This window comes from Lytechinus pictus, chromosome 19 (assembly GCF_037042905.1).
Source record: "Lytechinus pictus isolate F3 Inbred chromosome 19, Lp3.0, whole genome shotgun sequence".
Taxonomy (NCBI): domain Eukaryota; kingdom Metazoa; phylum Echinodermata; class Echinoidea; order Temnopleuroida; family Toxopneustidae; genus Lytechinus; species Lytechinus pictus.
This window is the reverse complement of record NC_087263.1, coordinates 14,660,577-14,674,450: the sequence shown is the minus strand read 5'-3', so window position 1 is coordinate 14,674,450 and position 13,874 is coordinate 14,660,577. Positions and strand designations below refer to the sequence as shown.

Here is a 13,874-nt window from a genome sequence, read left to right as displayed (position 1 = left end):
TTTAAAAAAAAAAATGCACTTCACCTTCTTTTTATATCATCTTTTGTCTTCCAGCCCCAAGACCATTCTCCATCAGCAGTGTGACGACCACTGGCTTTGTATTGACCGTGGACGGTCTTCCAGATGTTATCTCGTACGAATTATATGATGGTGTAGGAAACCCTAATTCAATCAGTCCTGGAGACCTACCATACACAGCCACAGGTTATACACCCGGGGCGCTGCTGAGATTGGAATTAAATGCTGTTACTGTGGGTGCTCAAGGTGCTGTACTTGAAACCATTGGCATCCAATATGTCTTGCTAAGTGAGTATGGTACAAATTATGCACCTCAGTGATGGAATTAGTATACAAATAGCGAATAGGCATGAGTGCGATGATGCGAGATTTCGCATGAGGTGAAAGAAAGATGCTCCATTCAACGGGGCGTTAGCGGAGTTGCATAGAGTGTCTATTTCTTTCACCGAATGCAAAATGTTGCACCATTGCACGAATGAGAATATTTGCTATTTGTGTTGTACAACGCCTCAGAAGTTACCGAGGATACAAACAATAATCATTTTTGTCTCACCTGCATAGCAGAGTGAGACTATAGGCGCCGCTTTTCCGGCGGCGGCGGCGTCAACACCAAATCTTAACCGAAGGTTAAGTTTTTGAAATGACAGCATAACTAAGAAAGTATATGGACCTAGTTCATGAAACTTGGCCATAAGATTAATCAAGTATTACTAAACAATCTGCCTGAGTTTTACGTCACATGACCAAGGTCAAAGGTCATTTAGGGTCAATGAACTTAGACCATGTTGGGGGAATCAACATCAAAATCTTAACCTAAGGTTAAGTTTTTGAAATGTCATCATAACTTTGAAAATAAATGGACCTAGTTCATAAAACTTGGACACAAGGTTAATCAAGTATTACTAAACATCCTGCATGAGTTTCATGCCACATGACCAAGGTCAAAGGTCGTTTAGGGTCAATGAACTTTGGCAAAATTGGGAGTATCTGTTGAATTACCATCATAACTTTGGAAGTTTATGGATCTGATTCATGAAACTTGGACATAAGAGTAATCAAGTATCACTGAATAGCCTGTGCGAGTTTCAGGTCACATGATTAAGGTCAAAGGTCATGTAAGGTCAATGAACTTTGGCCAAGTTGGGGGGTATTTGTTGAATTACCATCATAACTTTGAATGTTCATAAAACTTGGATTTAAGAGTAAGCAAGTATCACTGAACCTCCTGTGCGAATTTCAGGTCACATGACCGACGTCAAAGGTCAATGAACTTTGGCCATGTGGGGGAATCTGTTGAATTACCATCATACATGTAACTTTGAAATTTTATGGATCTGATTAAGAGTAACCAAGTATCACTGAACATCTTGTGGGAATTGCAGGTCACATGACCTTTCAAAGTTTATAGATATAGTTTATAAATGTGGATATAGGGGTAATCAAGTATCACTGACAAGTTTTAGGTCACATGATCAAGGTCAAATGCCAATGAACGTAGTATTGTATCATTATATGAATGGTGTTTTTTGTGAATGATTATTTTATAGTAGTTTTCAAAGTCAGCACTGCTGCTATATTGAATCGCGTGATGCATGTGAGACCGCCAGACTGAGAGGCATTCCACTTGTTTTCCTCTGTTAATCTATGAAAATAAGAGAGAATTAACGTGGAGAAGGTTTACGGTTCACCATGTGTAATATGAAGAAGGGAAAGGAAATACAGGCAGAAAAATTAAAATGGAAATATGAGAAAGGATGCAAAAGAGGAAATTAGAGGTATTCTTTACTTGAAAGTGAGTGAAGTCCTGAAAAGGACTGTAAACCAGATGAGATCAGCTGAATATGGCTTGAGTAGCGATGGTTTGAGTAGTAGCAGGAAGAAGTGAAGAGAGGTTACTCGACATTTTGGGCAGGATGACTGTCCGTCTTCAGGAGTGAAGGATGCAAAACGAGTGTGGGTACTTAAGTCGAGAATGCGGACGTCGAAGGAATCGGTGGTGGGCTTGGTCGGGACGGGTGGTCAATGGTGGCGCTGGGAGTTGTGTGGGCGTGAGTGCGGACGTCGGAGGAATTGGTGCGCCAACAATTCCTCCTTGGTCGGCGGCGGGTGGTCAATGGTGGTGCTGGGAATTGTGTGGGCGTGAGTGCTGACGTCGGAGGAATTGGTGGCGCCACCAATTCCTCCGACGTCCACACTCACGCCCACACAACTCCCAGCGCCACCATTGACCCCCTATTACACTAGAATCGTACACGTAACGAGTCTCAGGAAGCCTCAAGACAGCTTTATGTGCATTTACACCGAATTACACAAGCTGTCCGAGAGAGGTTTGGCAGGGCGCCAAGCGCGCGCTGTGTTTATTGTTTGGATAATCCTTCCATGTGTTGCGCATCAAGCGAACCTGTCTCGGACCAGTCTTGGGCAGGTTTGCATTTACACCGAATCCAAAGCAGTCTCAGGGCGCCCTGAGACCGGTCTCGGAACACATCGAGAGTTGGTACGAGATGGTTTTCTGAGAAGGTGTCTCAGGTAGTTTTGTGCGTTTACACCGGATTAGAAACCTGCCCGAGAATGGCCTAGGGCGCCCCGAGACTACTTACTTAATCCGGTGTAACAGGGGTCTTAGACGACGCAACATGGTTATTAAACCAAATGACCAAGACAAACAGGGTAAGGTACCTTGTCAAAACTCTGTACCGAGTCTTTTTCATCATGTCCTGCCGAGGTATGCAGGGCCGTGAGAGTTCAGATTTTTTTGTTTTGATTTTCAGCTTAATTTCAGCTTATTTTTGGCCTTCCTCTTTACAAAAAGTATGGAGCTCTTTCTATTTCAGACTTTTTCAACACTCTTCAGCTTTTTTCAGATCTTTTTATTTGTGACCACTCACACCCCTGGGTATGGTATAAAAACGCTGAAATACAAAAAGGTTTATTTTTGCGGCGTCATCACTTCGGTACTCTATGTCAAAGTGTGAGAATTGGTAATGAAAGGCTGCTTGTGGGATTCCTGCACGAATGACGTTCTGACTTTTGACAAGGGACGTAAGACGAGCTAGGATTTGTTGTTTGAGACAAAGTGGGTTTAGACTACATGGCAATTTGCCGAGCATTTATTATATTTCCGCTCCCCCTCTTTACAGAGCCCGCAGAAGTGTCCAGCTTTGACTTGGAAGGAACAAGCGACACTATCACTGTTTCTAACATCGTTCTGGGGGCCGGAGAGGCTGATATCATCTTGATAGAGTATGGATCGCAGGGAAGGGATTACCTACTTCCTTCGGAAACTGAAAAGAAGATTGAGTTCCTGGAGCCGGGTGTCACATACACTGTCACCCTATCCGTAGAGGTCTATGCAGGAGGACTGTCACAGAGAAGTGACACTAGACAACAATCAGTTGTAACATCACCTGGTAAATTATTGATAATAGCAATAATATACAGTGCGTCCCAGAAAAAAAGAAACCATTATAATTCATTGTAATTTGTTCGCCATTATGATCATTAATATGCTTCATGGGCTGTACATCAATGGAAGATATTCTTCTCTCCTTTCATTATGGATGTTGAGATGGACTTCAAATGATAGAGGGGAAGCATAATCTTTCATTGATTTACCTCCCAAAAAGCAAATTGATGATTATAATGGCAAAAAGTTACACTGAATTAGTTTCCCTTTTTTCTGTGGTGCACTGTATAGCATTTACAATATGCCTATTCAATGGCATACTATATTTTACCCTGTCTGTACCTCCAGCTGCTTATGGCACTTGGTGCATTCAAGGAATTTATCTTGCCAGGTACCCATTCATCTCACCTGGGTTGAGTGCAGCACAATGTGGGTAAATTTCTTGCTGAAGGAAAACACTCCATCGCTGGGATTTGAACACATGTATCTGTGATTGAAGGATGAGAGTCGTAACCACTAGACCACAACTTCCCCCCTGCAGGGAAAAAAATTACATGGGGGCTTGGGGCAATTTTGCTCCTGAAATGCTCAAAAGAGCTCTCAAAAAATGAGAAAAGAGTCCTGGGAAATCCCTTTTCACTTCAATAAAAGTTTATCCAATACTGTTGATTCAACATTTGTTCAAAAGTTGGTGCAAATGCCTATTGTAACATCATCTGGGCCCCATCTTACAAAGAGTTGCGATTGATCCGATCAGCAACAACTATCGAAAGCCAGCAAGTCCACCATCTAAATACGCACATTATTTTGTTCAAAATGTTTTCTAGATATGATATATACTCATGCATTCATTATTGTCTTGGCAATTTGGTGTGCTTCCTCTCTGTTTACAAAAGACACTGCAAGTTTGTATGTGGGAAGAAATATGAAAATCATTGATTTCCACAGTTGAGGTTGATTGGATCAATCACAACTCTTCGTAAGATGGGTCCCTGTTTAGAATGATCATATTTCAATGAACATATAAAATTATAATTGATATCAACGTAGACAATTCTTTATGATATCAATCCTTTGCTCCTTCATTTTAACCTTCTTTGTTATCATCTTTTATTTTGTCTTCTGTGCCAATATCATCCCTATCCTCCTCATTCTCCTCATTCTCCTCCTCCTTTTCTTCTTCCTCTTATACTTCATCTTCATCTTATTTTTCTCCCTTCCTCTTTCTCATTCATTTCATCTTCTTCTCCTCCTTCCCCTTTCCTTCTTCCTCTTCCTCTTCTACTTCATCTTCATCTTATTTTTCTCCCTTTCTCTTATTTATTTCATCTTCTCCTCCCCCGTCTGTTTCTTCTCTGCTCTTTTTTTTTTTAATTCTTATTCTTTGTTTTCTTCTTTTTCCTTTATCTTCTTCTACTACTTTATTCATAACATCCCCTTCTCCTCTTTTTTCTTCCTCCCTGCTTGTACTTTGTCTTCTTCCCTCCTCTTTCTGTTTCCTTTCCCTCTTCTTTCCTTTCATTCTGTTCTACCTCTTCTTCGTCTACTTGCAGTTTCTTTAGGTGTTCCTGTGGTGGATGAATTCACTACCCACTCCATCACGATAAGATGGACCCGGCAGACACCATACACCCATCGCGTCTACATCCAAGAGAAGGACTCCGATACCATATTAGCTGAAGCGTCCTATCTCAATTCCGATTCTGTCACCTCCCACACATTTGACGTGCAGCCGGCCACACTGTATGAAGTGACCATAGAGATCATTGATAGCGCTGATGTTGTTCAAGCAGCAAACTCCAAGGATGTGAGATCATGTAAGTAAATGTATGCATGTGACTGCCGTCATCTAGTCAGTCAGTTATCCAAAGTTTTAAATCCGGTTTCAATTTATTCCAATTGAACGGTGTTGGCTGGATTTATCATAAAGTTCAGTCTTTCATATTTAGTAAGGCAGGTATGAATCTACTTTGATAAATTGGCCAAGTTTGATTACATCAAACTTGGCCAACTTTGACTCACAGATTACATCTGTGAGTCCTTTCATCTGTGAGTCCTTTCACTTTTGTTCATTCATATTCATAATTTTGGTTGTTTTTGATCATTTTCTCCAACACAGTACCTGAAGCGGTTGCATATGCCCAGATGACATCTGTGACTTCCACGTCAATTAGTCTCTTGTGGGATATCCCAGACGGCGCAACATCGGATGGCTTTGAATTAAGGGTGATCCCCCCTCCTACGCCTGGGAACTACCCTATCGTAGTCACTGAACAGAGTTATGTAATCGAAAGCCTTCGACCTGGAACCATTTACGACATTCAAGTGGTCAGTCTCTCCGGGCAAGCTAGTAACTGTCAGACGTTTGGCGCTCCTTTCCAGATCGTTACAACGACAGGTTAGTGTGTGAATAGTCCAGTTCGTAGTTCCATTCTGCGCTTGAATAGATGATTCGGAGCATGATCTGAAAAAAGGTCATTTACATTAAAGTGACATGGTGGTGTAATATTTAATGAGATAAGCTCCAACTTTGATGTCTTGGTTATTCATATATTAATTTTGATTTTGCTTTTCATTAGATCCACAAAAAACAATAATGGGTCCACCACTGACTGGTATTTAACAGTTGACCAAGTATATTGGTATATTAACATGCTAATGGGCGATTCCAAGCAAAAATGGACATTTTCCAAAAATTTATATTGGCTCTATTTCACATCTGAATCGAGATTTGTTATTTATACTAATTTCTAAGGAAGTACATAAATACAAAAGGTGGTCATAATAAGCCTCAATTTTTTTCTTACGCATCTCCTAATAAGAGAATCCAAACCATACAGGAAGTTAAATACATGGGACTACATGTATTTATTTTTCACTTATTTTCAATTTAACAGAAAACTATTGTTTGTTTTGTAAAATTTTCTGTAAGTTAATCTGAAGGTCATAATTTTACATCATATTAAAAGAAAATTTTTTAATATAAGTTGTGGAAGGGTTTAAAAATGTCAAATTTGACCAGAGTCTTGTATCAACAAAAGAAGCTTGAAGATGCTTCCCAAATTCAAATGTCTTATTTGAGATGTATATATGTAAGTAATGTTTTGCAGGTATTGAAATTGGTGAAGGGATTTTTATTGAAAGAACCATTATAAGTAATCAGTCACTTATTTTTTATGTCCTTTTGTGTAATGCAACTGACCGATTTTTGGGACGTCATGGCGTCCACGATATACAGCATACAACCTTTCTATATGTATTGTTGTAAAGCTCGAGTTGTCAAGATAAATTGACAGTATTAATTACAAAAAGACTCACCCTTGTAAAGCTGACAGCACCAAGTATTAGAAAAGACACGTAAGTGTAATGTGACTGACTGTGGAATGGCCCTAATGCATTCAAAGTAGAAATGTAACAAAATTAATACCTTCATAGAATTTCATTGGTGCGCTATTCTTAGCTCTTTTTGCCACGGCAACTCACCAAAGTAGTGTAATCTTGGCTCATGTTGTCATATGGGACTGAGGTTGGTAGTATTATATCTGACCAGCCACCATAAGTTGCCAGGAAAGGTTCTCTGTAAACAGATAAAGTAGTATTTTGGCATTAATAAAATACCTACTGTAAAATTTAGCTTCCCATAAGTTTTGCCCAGACTTTGACCATAAAGCTAAACTGGGGTTTGTAGTATTGGCCTTTATGTTTTTTTTTCAGTTACTGAAAGTAAGAAATTCCAATCTTTTTCCCCCGCAGATTTTTTGGAAGATTTGGAGATTGTGGCAGTCAACATCCTCGACACGGAAGCATCGTTGCAATTTACGGCAAATAATTTTGAGAGTACCGGCGTGCGATTTCGGATAACGTACACCCCTACAGATGGTTCAGCTGCCAGCCAAACCATCGATGTTACTGAAGGGATATACTTTGTAGAGGTCATCGACCTACTTGGAGGTACAAGTTATGACGTGGAACTTGAAGTCATTAGAGGCGACACTCTGTCAGTGGAGGCGACCACAACTACCACATTTGTTACTTGTGAGTACTGGGGCCCCGTTGCATAAAAGTTAATGGTACCTTTAAATGTTAAAGATAAATTCAAGTTGTCGTAACGATCTAGAAATGAGTTCGAACAGAATCCAATAAAACTACCACCCAAGTGTTTGTGTTTGTGAAAATAAAAAAAATATATGTGTACACTGTAAATTAAAAAATATGTGCCAAATGGCTCTGGAAGAAAATGCTTAATTGCTGAGAAATGAGCAAAATAAGCACAGAATTCCATACATGCCGGATATTTGTCCATGCAATGTTAATACACTGTCCGACATATGCTTTTCTGTGTAAGTGAATATCAGAATTATTGGTTTGGGCTAAGATTTCATGTTTTCATAAAGATAAGTTTACATTAATGTACCAGATCTAGATATATGATGATATTGTGGCAATTATCCTTGATTTAAAAGACTTTCTCATGAATTAATTGTTTGCTGCAACTACTGTCTTTTACCTTCAAACATGCATGTTTATCAGGCTGGCCATTCTAAAGCCAGGGTAATAGTATGCAGTGCTTAGAAACATTGTATCAAGCACTAGATAAATGTTTCATATTATTATCAAGCCATGGGGATACCTATGAAAATACTTTAACTCTTTGCCCGCCACAGACAGAATCACTCCAACGCCACATTAATTTCAAGGGGCAACCTTAAGAAGGGATTTGCATAGACTATGCTTATTCAGCTCACAATCGCTTTTAAAGGAGAATGAAACCCTTGAAACCAGCTGAATCCATATCAAAGAGAAAAATCAAAGAAACATATTGTTGAAAGTTTGAGGAAGATTGAATGAATAATAAGAAAGTTATGAGCATTTGAATATTGAGATCACTAATGCCATGTAGATCCTCCCATTGGCAATGCGACCAAGATCTGTGATTGCACACACGTACAACTCCCTCATTGCTTTAGTACTTATTTCACTTATATTCTCACTTTTATAGAATCTATCACAAGGTGAGGTGTTCTCTTTATGAGAGGACAAGTACAGAGGTTTCACAACATTATATCATTGATGAATCGTTTGTCATATGATTAGAATGAGCAAAAAGAGATGTTTTGGGGTATATTTTCAGTGTCCAAAAGGGGAGAGTTGTTCATCTATGACATCATAGATCTTGTGTGTATATGAACGATAGACTTAATACACTCTGCATTGTGAGTAGAATGTGACTTGAGTGGAACTTGGCAGCCTGCTGTATGTGACTCTAGTCGAACAACTTGGGCAAAGAGTTAATAAAAGTCTGTTTCTAGAGCACCTTGTCCAAAAACTACAATACTACATGTATCATAGACCCGTATTCTGAAGTTGGGTTTTAAATTAAACTCAGGTTTAAAGTTGTGGTTTAAGTATGAATAGCCAATTGTTACATAAATCACTAATGGTAGAGATATCATATTTCAGCTCATTTGGCTCTCAAATCATTCATAATTGTCTAGAAAGTATAAAAAGATGATTGTCTTCATCATCGATGAATCAGGAAAGAGCACAGTAAACATAAGAAACATACATCTTAATAAAAATTTTAACACTTTTGGCTTCCCATAATTTAGACAGTGGTTAAGTTAAACCTGACTTCAGAATACGGGCCATAGTGTTTTGCTACCTATGCTAGTTCTACCTTATTCCTTTCTATTCCTCATGGACTACTATTCAATTTAACATTACATGTATGTATATCAAAGAAATTTAGGGAAAAAGATATGTCGTGAAAATGAAAATTTACTTCATTGTGGGGTAGCCTACCAATTTCATGATTATCATTTTCTCCATTGATCTAAGCTTTTGTTACCAAGAGATTCTTCTCAAGCAAAATCTGTGATTAATTGGACCACCTTTATAACAAGGCATGACCTTTCTCCTTTTTTCCATAAATTCCCTATTTCCTTGCATATTTTTTCCTATAATGATAAATATGATAAATATTGAATTTAAAATTTTGCTTGTAATGTTTGTTTATTTTGAATGTACATGTATTCTGTTTTTTGTGATATTTTTAAATTTTTTAAAAAGTGAATGACTAAAATGCTATAAAATTTAAACTTTTATAATTTTCCCTGATTGTTTGTTTCTTCAGTGCCCAAAGCTCCTGTGAGTATATCCGAGATATCCAAAGGCTTCTTCTCGTTTACCGTAGAGCTTGAACCACCGACCGACAACTACGATGGCGTTTTCATCACCGCCAACGGCGAATCAAAAGAGATTCTCGCCGGCGCAGCAGATTTCCAAGTCACGTTTGAAAACCTTGTTCCAGGGGAAACGTACACCGTGGATGCCTACTCGTTTTTATCTTCCCCGGAACTGACGAGTCTCCCCCTCATGGATTTCATCCCAGTTTCCATAACAACAGGTAATTTTAATACAGTGAAACCTTCATGTAAAAACCACCATAGGGAGTCAAGATAGGTGATCTTTGTGAGCAGGTGTCTTTATGGAGAGGTTCCTCTAATACTCTGAAACCTGTTTATAAAGACCATCCTAGAGAGTCAAGATAGGTGATCTTTGTGAGCAGGTGTCTTTATTGATAGGTTCCTCTAGTAGAGTGAAACCTGTTTATAAAGACCACCATAGGGAGTCAAGATATGTGGTCTTTGTGAGCAGGTGTCTTTATTGATAGGTTCCTCTAATACAGTGAAACCTGTTTATAAAGCATACCTTTCAAATGTCCTGATTAAATTGGAAAAATATGATTTTTTCGAAAATTTAGACCCCCCCCCCAAATCGGAACGATTCGTTTTTTTATCGTTTTTTTGCCATGCCTGGTCACATATTAAAAGCTTTTTTTTTACCTTTTTCCTTAGACACTCCTGACCCCGGTGAGATAACCGTCCAGTCCTTCTCCATGACTTCAATTACCGTCAGCTGGGGTGCTGTTCCAAACGTGGACCAGTACTTGGTCACCCTTGATCCCTCCGAAGGGGTTCGTACTGAAAATATCATGAATAGACGAGTCGATTTCACGGATCTCACCCCAGGCCGGATGTATAACATAACTCTCATCTCAGAATCACCTTCAGAGCCTGATATTACTTCAAGCATCATTCAAAACACAGGTGAGTGCGGATACAGCGCTATAGCTACAGTGGTCAGCACTGGTTGGGCCTAACCGGCACAGATTTCATCCCACCAATCATCATGATAAAGACTGCTTCCGACTACCACTAATTTCAAACGAAAAATGTTTCAAACACAACTGCTTGCAAAGATAATTGTACTTGTGTTAATTTCCGTCTTCAATCTTGCTTTATTTGCATAATTTACAATGGCCATTCTTAATTTGAAAAATCATATTGTTGAATTGATGAATATAGACACATTTTGACTAGTTAGAAAGAAAGGGAAAAGAGAATTCCAGTGATATTTCCATGTATATATTGCACTATTTAAAACTAATCAGAAGAAAGGATTCGTTTTTTTTTTTTGGGGGGGACATGTTTGTGATGGCAATTCAGGAATAAACTGTTTCCAATTACTCTATGTCTTTAACAGTTCCCTTTCCTCCTTCATCTCTGGTTGTCGAGGATCTTGATGTTAGCAATACAATCGGCTTCCGACTCAGCTGGCAACTTCCGGCACAAGGAGAATGGAATGGTTTTAGGTAGGTACCTAGCGCTGTTCAGTTCCATACGTGATCTGCCTTCCAACGATTAGCTGCTTCAAATGAATTTTGGGATTTTATTGAACTTAAAGAAGCACATCCTAGGCTTTGAAATGATATACATATATAAGTTGTCAAAATTTATCAATTCAACAAATGTTAAAGAAATTCAGCGAGAGATTCAAAGAATAAGAACAAAGGAAGGTTTGAAGTTTGGGGTTCACTCAAGCATGAGATGTATAATCTAAGTAAAACTTCCAAGCTGTCTGAAAAAAAGGTGTCAAAGAAACTCTCACATCTTGTCTTTTATTTATTTTTACAACTTCAAATTTTGACAGTATGAAGAAGAAGAATTGCTCTTTCAGATACAACAATTTTCTAAATATTAATCTTTGAGGACCAGATTATTTTTCTAATTATTTCCGGAGAACCTTCTCTGGCAACTTTGTTGGTTGTTCAGTTCACTCAATACAACTCGGTACACTTTGTGCTTGACCTCAGAAACTCTACCACCATACTAACCTTTAAAGGTCATCCAACTTACATTCTTGATGGTCAATGTTTTTGTTTTACAGAATTTCCTGTGCTCCAAAGAATGGAGCAAGTCAGAATAAAGTGGTTGGTACAACGCTCGAAGGTCTCTTTCACGAAACTTGGTACACTTTGGACCTAACCTCGATTACTGAACCACCTTGCAAACCTTCAAAGGTCATCGAACTTACATTCTTAATGGTCAATCTTTTTGTTTTTCAGAATCATGTACACTCCCATGAATGGAGCAAGTCAGAATAAAGTGGTTGATACAACGCTAGAAGGTCTCTTTCAAGAAACTTGGTACACTCTGGACCTGACCTCGATTACTGTACCACCTTGCAAACCTTCAAAGGTCATCTAATTTACATTCTTAATGGTCAATCTGTTTGTTTCACAGGATCACCTACACTCCAATGAATGGAGTAAGTCAGAATAAAGTGGTGGGCATGACCGTGACTAGTACGACCCTGGAAGGTCTCTTTCAGGAGACGCAGTATACTTTGGTCCTGACTTCCGTAACCGGACAGGATGATACGGTACAAGATAGTGAAGCTTTGTCCGAAGTGGCTCAAAGCAGTGAGTGTTCTATGCATTTTGTGCATTTCTGTTATTTTCCTTCAGCAAGATTTCTATTCAGATTGTGCTGCACTCAACCCGGGTGTGGTAAAATTGTTCTCGATTTTATTTATATCTAATTTTTCAAGAGGGTGAAATTGGCCTTATTTGATATTGATGTATAAAGTATGCCTTGAAAAACCCTTTTAAAAGCTGCTTTGCTAAACCCAGAAAAGGGGAGTATTTGGGATTGGAATGGCACGTCCTCAATCGTGGCCTGTGAATATTTTCTTCTGTGTTGATTGGGGCCTCCTCTGTTATAATTATCCATTCTTTCTTGCAAACAGTGGGAAGAGGTATTACAGTGGAACACAATCACACAAGCAGATGAATGATAATACCTGTTAGGGAAAAAAAAAATTCAATCCAATATTTATCATAATGAAATCACTATGATATCCATACCTATAAAACATAGATTCAATATTTTAGCTTTCTGATGTGACTGAGACAGAGGTGCTAACCATTACATGTTTTTTCCATATATAATTCATTTTACCAACCAAGTTATGAGAGTACGGTTTTTCATCATAAAATACACTTCTCTACAATTTTTTCTTAGAAAAGCCTGTGGGGAAAACAGATTTCAGTAGTCATAAACGGGTTAAAACCCCCAAATGTAATATTATAAAATGCCTTTTTTGTAATCCTACCAGGGAGACTTCCAGACAATACTATGATCATCAACCTGATAGATGAAAGCACTGCTTTCTTTACTTGGACCATCTGGCAAGGCAGTTCCACTTTAGACATCTTAAACGAGGAATCCGCCGTGGTGGCCTCTGATCTGGTCTTCAACTCCAGGTGGGAGGAAAATGGCCTGTCCCCAGCCTCTGTGTATAGAATCACCGTGATGAGGTTTGAAGTAGGTCAAATCTTCGACCAATCCATCACAAGGGATTTCAGAACGGGTAGGTGCCTGCAGACTGGTGACCCTTTCTTACAGGAAGTAGATCAACACCAATGGAAATCTGATGTGTATCGCTGACCAAAAGAAAGGATCACCAGTCGTTTGTAAAGAATTCAGAACGGGCATGTCCTTGCAGACCGGTGACCCTTTCTTGGGAACTAGATCAACACGAATGGAAATTTGGTGTGTATCACTGACCACAAGAAAGGATCACCAGTCGTTTGTAAAGAATTCAGAACGGGTATGTGCTTGCAGACTGGTGACCCTTTCTTATGAACTAGATCAATACCAATGGAAATTTGGTGTGTATCACTGACCATAAGAAAGGATCACCAGTCGTTTGTAAAGAATTCAGAACAGAAATGTGCCAATTTGCCAATCTCCACCCAGGTGTTAAATGGGTATCCGGTAGGATGCGAAAGCCCTAGCAATTGGGTCTTTGAACTCTTGTTGGAATGCTCCCCAGGGAGTGGCGAAAGTGCATACATGTACATTGTGTGTGGGCATGCTGGATCAGATGACCGGGGTAATAATTTCAATATAAAGTGCTCAAAAATAAAGTTTAATAATCGCTATATAAATGTAACTATTATGTATACTGTACTTGTAATATTTTATATTTATAAATTTACATTTATCAAATCCGCTAACTGCCTTAGCCCATAGGTCAATAAGACATACTGGTCCAGATACCTGGAATGATATAGCTTTAACAATACGTGGTGCTCCTACATTGA

General features: G+C 38.9%; 1 protein-coding gene across 1 annotated transcript in view; it reads left to right on the top strand.

Annotated features, from left to right (window-relative positions):
* LOC129283387 (uncharacterized) overlaps nt 1–13,874 on the top strand; it is a 163,236-nt gene that overhangs the window by 22,035 nt on the left and 127,327 nt on the right. Inside the window, exons 13-22 of the mRNA XM_064113673.1 lie at nt 55–306; nt 3,159–3,428; nt 4,978–5,241; nt 5,544–5,822; nt 7,178–7,459; nt 9,558–9,830; nt 10,282–10,533; nt 10,970–11,078; nt 12,010–12,188; nt 12,884–13,138. Coding sequence (XP_063969743.1) covers nt 55–306; nt 3,159–3,428; nt 4,978–5,241; nt 5,544–5,822; nt 7,178–7,459; nt 9,558–9,830; nt 10,282–10,533; nt 10,970–11,078; nt 12,010–12,188; nt 12,884–13,138 — 2,415 coding nt within the window. The remainder of the gene's footprint in view (nt 1–54; nt 307–3,158; nt 3,429–4,977; nt 5,242–5,543; nt 5,823–7,177; nt 7,460–9,557; nt 9,831–10,281; nt 10,534–10,969; nt 11,079–12,009; nt 12,189–12,883; nt 13,139–13,874) is intronic.